General features: G+C 42.6%; 1 protein-coding gene and 1 pseudogene across 1 annotated transcript in view; one reads left to right on the top strand and one right to left on the bottom strand.

Annotated features, from left to right (window-relative positions):
* LOC146198127 (conserved oligomeric Golgi complex subunit 1-like) overlaps positions 1-8,121 on the top strand; it is a 42,792-nt gene extending 34,671 nt beyond the window's left edge. Inside the window, exons 24-25 of the mRNA XM_084593453.1 lie at positions 2,315-2,563; positions 7,921-8,121. Of these exons, the coding sequence (XP_084449579.1) occupies positions 2,315-2,563; positions 7,921-8,058 (387 nt within the window). The 3' untranslated portion in view covers positions 8,059-8,121. The remainder of the gene's footprint in view (positions 1-2,314; positions 2,564-7,920) is intronic.
* LOC146198128 (uncharacterized) lies at positions 5,770-7,554 on the bottom strand (annotated as a pseudogene).
* Positions 8,122-8,681: the final 560 nt, after the last annotated feature.

Genomic DNA, 8,681 nt, shown 5'->3' on the forward strand with positions numbered 1-8,681 from the left:
TGATTCGAACTGTACTATTTGGTCAGGCCAAGCTTCATAGAAGTGTGTGTATAAAGAACCCATAACCGACTACACATAATTTAAACTCCATGCCACCGCTGCTGACTGCCTGCCCAGAGGAACATTGCCATTCAAGAGGCTGCGTGCGGCTTCTATAACTAGGAGAGAAAGGGAAACGGTAAAATCACGGAGGAAAGAGTAAAATGACACAGATGTTAAGGGAGCTAAAACCGTTAACATATGAAAAGCGCAGCATGTTCTCTTGCCAAAAGTGGTGCCACCTCTGATGCTGACGCCTTCAAGGGTGTAGATGCTAAGGGAATCTTTAGGTGGTTGCTGTATGCAGTGAGCAGGATATGTGGATCATGTCTGGATGTGTCATTGCACTATGCTATGTTTTAAGCTTGTCACTTAGGGGACGAAGGCTCCAGTGGTGGTACCTTCAAGCCAGAAGGAAAATTTGAGCTCCTATTTTAAGAAGGTTGCTCAAAAAGTGGTGCCACATGATTGTGAGAGCAGACAACATTCACTAGCTGGAGAATTCTGCCAGTTAAGAAAATCATTAAACTTCTTTTTTTTTTTTTTCACTACAACAATTATAAAGCCTTCATTGAAGTAGAACTGGAGCACTCATTAGGAGCACACACTTTGTGCTGGTATGAAAAGTTGCATATATATATATATATATGCACTTTTCTATGCTGCACTCAGTTGTGCATTTGAGATTTTTGTCCTTGCTTGCCTGGTTTGACACAGCTTCCTGAAGCATGAAAAATAAAACATGATCAATGCAAATGTGCATGCACTATTAAGTGCAATATCAAGTCTAGAAATTCTTTTGTAGCGCTACGTGAAAAAAGGCTATTTTCAAAAATTGTATCCTTGATATAAAGTTTTCATTCATTCCATGGAAACATAGGATGTGCAAAAATATATATTGGTATAATATGCTTTTCAGCATTATCAGTTTTCACTAAGTACGCTCTTTGAAAAAGCCATACAAATAGCAGAAACACAAAAATAAACATGCCAAACATTTATGACCATGTGCCGAAGAAAATTTAAAAGAAGTGTATACTTGTAAATGCTGCACAAAACTTTGGGTCTAGTATAATAATCACAATCTACGTTCAATGACTAACTTGAACGAGAAAAAAAAAAAAGTCACATGCTTGTGCGATCTATTTTAGGCTTCCATATAGTATACAGCATAAATCCAATATGCAGATGCTTGGATTTCAACTGGGCTGGAACTCTATCCTCTTTAGGCGTGTGGAATTGAATCTTACCTATATGACACTGAGACTCTATTGATAACAGATACATTGTTCATAACATCATTGCAGTGCATGAGCAGATTCCAGGAATGAACAAAGCGCTAAATGAAGCTTAAGACCGATAGATATCTGTCGAAGTTTCAAACCCAGATTGCACAGTTTCATCTTCGGAATCAATGCTCAACGATACAGTTTCATCATAACAGTCATTACTGACATATGCATTAAAAATTGCTTCAGAAGGTGCAGAACTACATAAATCACGACATTTTTGAGTGAGCGCTTCAACGAAAATGAAGAAATGGAAGAGGGTGAAGCTATGCGCTTGCTTTAATGGTCTCACCACAATGTTGTGTGAGAGCTAGAGTTCTGCCACCTTGAACACCTCTTTTTCTCACTGTGCAGTTACCTGCCGGTCACTGTTGGTAGTGGCTGTTCTGCTGATGAGCGATGGGTTATAACTGTGTTGCATGGCAGCCCCACTTCTTACAAAATGGATTACAAAAATGCTCGCTTGATGAGATCACAGTGCATGAAAAACAACATAGCCAAAATAATTTTGGAGCCTTCCACTATGATTTTACTGTACATTAATTCTCAGCTCCTTCATGTAAAAATCCTGTAATCATTAGGCAAAGGTGCTTTTCGCCACCCATTGTAGAATACAAAGCTCGAGTGGTCTGCCATGGCCAAGCTGTCTTTCTTTTCATAAAATTCTGTATCTTAATGCAGTATGGATTGCTTCAGAAGGGCCCCACTGAAACTATAATTACCATTCCCATGAGTATATTTTTGCAGCTATGAAGATGAGATGGAAGCTCTTGATCAGTCTTTGCGGGTGAAGGAATTTCTTGAGAACAGGTGTAAAGCATCAGACCAGGTTTTTTTGGATACAAATATTTGAGAAGGCTTTCCGGCTTTCCTTTGTACCCATGTGGCTGCAATGAAGGCAGTTGCTAATTTTACTAGTTGTCATTGTTTGGTGTCTGAAAGTATATGATTGGGTGAAGAGTAAATTTTTGTGGATGTGCGTGCAGCTGCTCCTGGGCCTGTGCCTTGGTGATGGAGTGGGCCGGTGCCTAGTGTCGGGGCCGGTACCCAGTGGAAGCAGGGCACCCCCCAGCTCGCCTGTGGTGCTGCCTGTTCTGTCTACAGGAGGTCCCCGCTTTCCCCTGCTCCCCACCGTCTCACGGTTCCTCGATGAGAACCCCCGCTCTGGCCAGACCGGCAGTGCCAGTGGCTCTGGTGGCAACACCAACCTGGCCACTCCTGCTCCACCTCCCAAGGTAAGATCAATGCACTGGCCACATTCTGGGCACATCCTTCGTGTTGGCAGGTTGGGTATGAGACAGGTCTTCACATTAAGAAAGGGGGACATGTTTATTCTTCTTAGGAACTGTAGCAATCTATGGCCAACTGAGCATATTGCATCCATGAAATTTTGCTGTCATTCCACGAATGGTATAGTGTACTCTTCTATTTATACATTAACCTAAGAGCTGCGCATAACCTGGCACTTTGCTGATGTACTGACGTGACCTTTTGACAGGGCATCAATCTACACCTTGACTCTAAGGGACCATGGGTTACAGGTACTTATCCAAGGGTGAGCAAGTGGGTGTGTGCGTGCATAATGTGAGAAAAAAGGGGGGGGTTGGGGTTAGTTTTTATGCTGTGTTGGTCTGTTTTTGTGGCGAAAGCTACACAGCAGTAGGTTTTCAAGCCGTCGGCATGGCATCGTGTTATCGTGGCATCGTGGAAGAAGTAGAAACTGAAGAACAAGGAGAAGAACAAAAAGAAGTAAAAGAAGACAAAGAAGAAAAAGAAAGAAGAAGAAGGAAAAGAATAAAAAGACAGATAACTCGGTAGTTGGTAGAGGTGAATGACAACAGTGAGTTGCTAGGACAGAAGGTTCGTTCAAACGTGACGGTGGTGTGTCCCAGAGTTCGACAGAGACGATGTCATACCACTAGAAGTCTTCTACACCCGAATGAGAATGGTCAACGACAAGAGGCAAGGGGTGCTCATACTTGAAGTGATTCTCCTACGGCATAAATAAAGCTGAAACCATAGAGTAAACTACTATGCGCAAAAGCCACGTCTTTACTTTGAAACCGAACTTAAGTGTAGCTATGCAGATTGCTTTCGCGGAACTCCAGGTTTAACCACAAGCAAACCACAGCTAATTTTATTTGCTAGAGTACTTACTGCTGGCAAGCTGTCTTACAGGCAAAATCAAGGCTGGTAAATTTAATGAATGATGTAACCCTTTTTTAAAATACTTGCTGTACAAGCAGCAGAAGTCTTTTTATGCTAATATAAGTATCTACAAATTACAACCAGTACCCCATAACATTGCATTGGAATATAGTTCAAAGTATATTACGTATATACGTTCAAAGTATATTAAGTATAAAATAAGCATCTGCTTGGGGAAGCAGAGATTTTTCTCTCGTCACTATCCACATTAACATCACAAAAATGCATAAACCTCAATGGACTCTGCATTTTCACCCTGTCTATTGTCCAAATAATGAGTTTCCATATTAACAAGGCGTAAATACATTTAAAAAGTTGGTGCCGAGAAAAATTGTCAGTAATTCATAGCCCATATTACCAGGGTTCATATAATGGAGCACTAATTTACTAAAAACATGCTTTAAAGGCTAGATAAGCACCAAAAGAAGCATCTTAGAGGTGTTTCTTATCCTAGAAGTGACAAATCCCTGATATGTGGTGGCAAAATTTGTTGGGAATCAATTTTTATGGTGTGCAAGCAAACCTATTTATGTCAGACAGGTAAAGCATAAAATGATCAGATATGACCAAAATTTATTATATAAAATTTTGCCATAAACTCATGCAGGAGATGTGAAATTTAGTCAATAGAACGCAGCAGCTAGAAGCGACTTTTCCAAAGTTTTATCACCACTTCAAAGATGCTTGCAGAGATTGCAGAGACCTCAATTAACCAAATGCCATTTAGGTTGTCTTCCCCGCACAGCACAGCCAGCATGCGACGGCGAAAGGTCAGATGTCAGCTAGGGCGGCTTCCTTACATGAGAGCAGTGTCGCATGGAAAATACGATGCCAGAACAAAAGTTGTCACCATTTTCACCATCTCCATGACAGTCGATGTGAGCACGAGACAGCCATTTGAAGGCTGCATGCCACTGGTTCAGTCGACTTGTGCAAGAGGTACTAACAGGTGCTGACTGTGTGACTAGCAACTATTCATGCTTCTATGGTTTCCATGGTGCTGCTCATAAGTGGTTAGAACAGTGGCGCGAACGTTTGCTGCATGTTGTGAAGCTAAATATACCGCCTGTAGTCCAAACAGGCACAGCTTGGCTCTCACCAGTTCAGTTATCCGTTTCACAATCATTACATAAATTAAGCATTTTATGTGTTTGTTAAAAAATATTGAAGCAGGTTTGGGTGTAATTACGATGTAGTGCAGTGTTATAACGTCCTTGAACACTGTTGAACCACACATAACATGACTACAGGTTTTCCCTCTGAATTTAATCCTAGCGCCAGCGAAAATAATCTGAGCGCCGACTGATATAATCTAAGCGCCATGTAATTTAATTCGAATGCCAAGCATTTAATCATAGCGCCAGCATATTTAATCCAAGTGCCAACTCGAATAATGTCCGCGCCAACCAATTTAATCCGAGTGCCAACGCAATTAATACAAGCGCCAGCGAATTTAATCCGGGTGCCAACCAATTTAATCCACATGTGAAAAATGAATGTGGTGGAGGGCTTCAAAGCATGAAACATGAATTCCAGAAATAAATAGAAATTGAGATCACATTCCAGACCAAGCGACGAGTAAGCGTCACATCTGCATGCACTATTTCGCTTTGTTCTTATATTTTTGCAACAACCAAGAACCATATGTGCAGCTGAAAAAAAATGCGGTTTGTGACACATCTCTTGCAGCTTTTAGCTTAGACGCATGGCAAGTGAATAAATATACCTGCCATCTTCTAATTGTTTGGTCAAGCACTACTTATCATGGGTTGTCTTATGCACTGAATCTGCATGCTGATGGCAAGTGCGGTCTTAACACAACAGCCGGCTGTTTTTAGAAATCGCAACCGGTGCAGAAATGTATTTGGGTTTCTAATCATGATTTAACACCACTAGCAGAAAAGGATCAGTGTAACACACAGTTGGTTTCGACGTGAAGACTTAGAGTAACGCTACCACGGAAAGAGAGAGCGCACCCCTGCTTTCAGTCTGGCCGCGACACGGTAGAGTGAATGAAACTATGTACAGCGGAACTTAAAACCGAGGCCAGGAATAGCTACTGGCTTCTCAGTATGGTCACCTTAGCATCAGTACTTAATTTGCCTGGGCGGCAATCCTAGCAGCGTAGGTTGCCAACAAACTATAAGCACATACAAACACAGAAGTAGCCGACTGAAATGCAAGTTTATTTTCTATGAGACATTAGACAGGTCTAAGTATAACTCAGAACGTTTTACATATCGTCTTCATGCAAAGCTGCCCGTATAAAAGAAACATTATGGCGGTCAAAAGCAGCACACTCTACCCTTTGTATTTGCTGCATAGAGTGTCGGGCAGCGTCGAGCAACAAACTGCGCCGATGGTCCTTTTTAGTCATTCCGGGAGGAGTGATTAGCACCAGGTCTCTCCGCTCGCTGAGGAAAGCTTTGACTTCCGACTTGAACTTCGAAAAGACTTCCTCTATAGGGTTGAAAAATTGACTGTAAGGAGGCAGCCGCTTGATCGAGTGCGTCTGACTGGCCAGGCTTGCCTGTTCCGCACGGCTGTGAGCTGGAGCGTTGTCAAAAATAAAAACCGCTTCAGAACCAGGTTCTTCACTTTCAACACGGGCTGATATGTTGCTCAAAATTCATTGAAAACGACCCAGTGAACCTTGTCTACGGCCGTCCAATGAATGACACCATTTGCGGACATGCAGGCGAGAATGCTAAGGTTTGCTCCTTTGGTGCCAGTCGTCGTCTGCACCGCAGGCTGTCCCTTCACTGCACGGCCGAAGCTCCTTGAACACCATATGTTATAGTTAGTCTCATCGATGTAAAACCTGCACAAGCGAGGTCCTTCACACTGCAACCATTGCGCGTATGTTTTGCGGCTGCGTTTCACGTCGTCTCTGTTGCGGTCAATCGGCCTCTGAGTCATCAACTTCATAGTGTAACCGTGCCAATCCAGTAGACGATCAATGCTACTTGTGCTAATGGCGATTGCCGGCAATTCTTCCACTGCTTGCTTTATTTGCTTTAGCGTGAAAGCAGGGTTGTTATTCACAATATTCTTTAGAGCCGTTACTACCTCATTTCCGAATTTATTCGATGTTGCGCCTTTCTTCAACGCTTCTCTATCGCTCGCTGCAGTGGATCTCGCCGTCTTTAAATTCATGCCCAGCGTGTCTGCCAATTTTTTCACATCTCCCCCACGCCTCGACACTTCGAGAATTCTGGCCCTGTCATGCTTGGAGACTTTGCTGTTCTTTCTTTTTGGTGCACCTGGAGGCTTGAACGGCGGTCCCCGTTTTCGGTGCCCGATTAGGATGTCAGGGCACTGCTCATCAGCTTCCATGGAAGAAAATAATGCGCGTTAAAGTTCATGCAAAATTAATGAAAACACGCAGACTACCATCTGCCTATAATATACGAGTACGCACCACCACCGTCCGGCTCTACTCCGTCGTGCAAATGCAGACGACAACGCGGCTCACACAACGGACGCGCGAAGATTGCCGCCTGCTTTGAAATCTCTTGTCTTCTGCGTTTCTAGCAGTTTTTGTTTTATGCTCTTGAGAAAACATTTCTATTTCTTGCAAAAGAAAGTACACCTATTTCTAATAGTGAATTCCCGTGTCTGTGCTTTCATTCATTATCCTAGCATAGCGAAAAAAACAGACGACAATTCGGCACCGAGTAAACGGAGGTGGAAAACTTGCCGTCTGCTTTGGAACTTTTTGGCATTGGCTGTGTAATGTTTGGCTGATGAAAATACATACAGCTAAATTAGATACGGTTGATTAAAACGTTTTTTAATTGTGTGATAAAATAATTTTGTTTCATCGAAGACATTTTAATTCTGTATATATTCTGTAATCAGCAGTGCGCACATTTGTGGGATAAATTGTCCTCTTGGAATATAGAGCCAGTAAGCCACAGCTCTGGGACCCTTCAACATTTCAGTGCCGAAATTGTGTGTTTGTCATAATATTGACGAAAGTCAGCCCATAAGCTAACGCTTCGCTTACTCGTCGCATATGGTCTGGAATGTGATCTCAATTTCTATCTATTTCTGGAATTCATGTTTCATGCTTTGGAGCCCTCCACCACATTCATTTTTCACATGTGGATTAAATTCGTTGGCGCCCGGATTAAATTCGCTGGCACTTGTATTAATTGCTTTGGCACTCGGATTAAATTGGTTGGCGCGGACATTATTCGAGTTGGCGCTTGGATTAAATATGCTGGCGCTATGATTAAATGCTTGGCATTCGAATTAAATTACATGACGCTTAGATTATATCAGTCGGCGCTCAGATTATTTCCGCTGACGCTAGGATTAAATTCAGAGGGAAAACCTGTACTTGGTGACATTGCATTGTGCCTTGTTTCTTTCCTGTCAGAGTTCATCTGGGCCTGACCTTGCAGCAGTTGCTCCATCACTGACAGCCAGCCAGTCAACACCGGCGTTTGCTGCTTTACCCTCCTTCTATGAGAAGATGGCCACTAGCATGCGTTCTTCCTGGTTCGGTCCTATGTGAAAGACTCCAGTGTTGTATCTTGTATAAAGTGTTCATTTCTATAAACAGAGTTGAACTGTGGCATTTCTAGTGCTTTCTATGACATACCTGCAATTACGATGACTGCTGTGAGAAATCTTTCAGCCACCAATCAGCACATGTTACCTTGTCTCAAATGGCATGGTTGTTGACAATAGTTGCGCCAGTGTGAGCATCAGCAGCAAGCAGTGCAGTTCTTCCACCATAGGTGTCAACTGCACCATTTTACTCGAAGTGAGCTTTGCTGTCTTGGTCCTGATAAAAATAACCAAACTTGTTCCAAAGCATAACAAAATTAATGTTCTGGGCATCGATGATAATGCCAGACCTTCTAAAACATCCCAGTCGCACTTGTGTGTGTCGCCTCTCTTGTTCTTGTCTTTGTTTGCACTTAAAACCCTACATCCACATAGTACAGCCATTAGAGTGCATCATATCAGACCATTAGGAAAAATTAGTTGTGGCTTAACTCTGGTTAATTCTAGTTGGATTGCGATAGCAACGGCGGAAGCTCCTTTTGCCTGCTACATTATTGCTCTATCACACCCTATCAGTGTAAGATGCTACATTATTGGGGACACTTAAGCTCATCCTTTAAGAGTATG

The sequence above is a fragment of the Amblyomma maculatum genome, chromosome 2 (genome assembly GCF_055883805.1).
Source record: "Amblyomma maculatum isolate TAMU_Amacu chromosome 2, ASM5588380v1, whole genome shotgun sequence".
NCBI lineage: Eukaryota > Metazoa > Arthropoda > Arachnida > Ixodida > Ixodidae > Amblyomma > Amblyomma maculatum.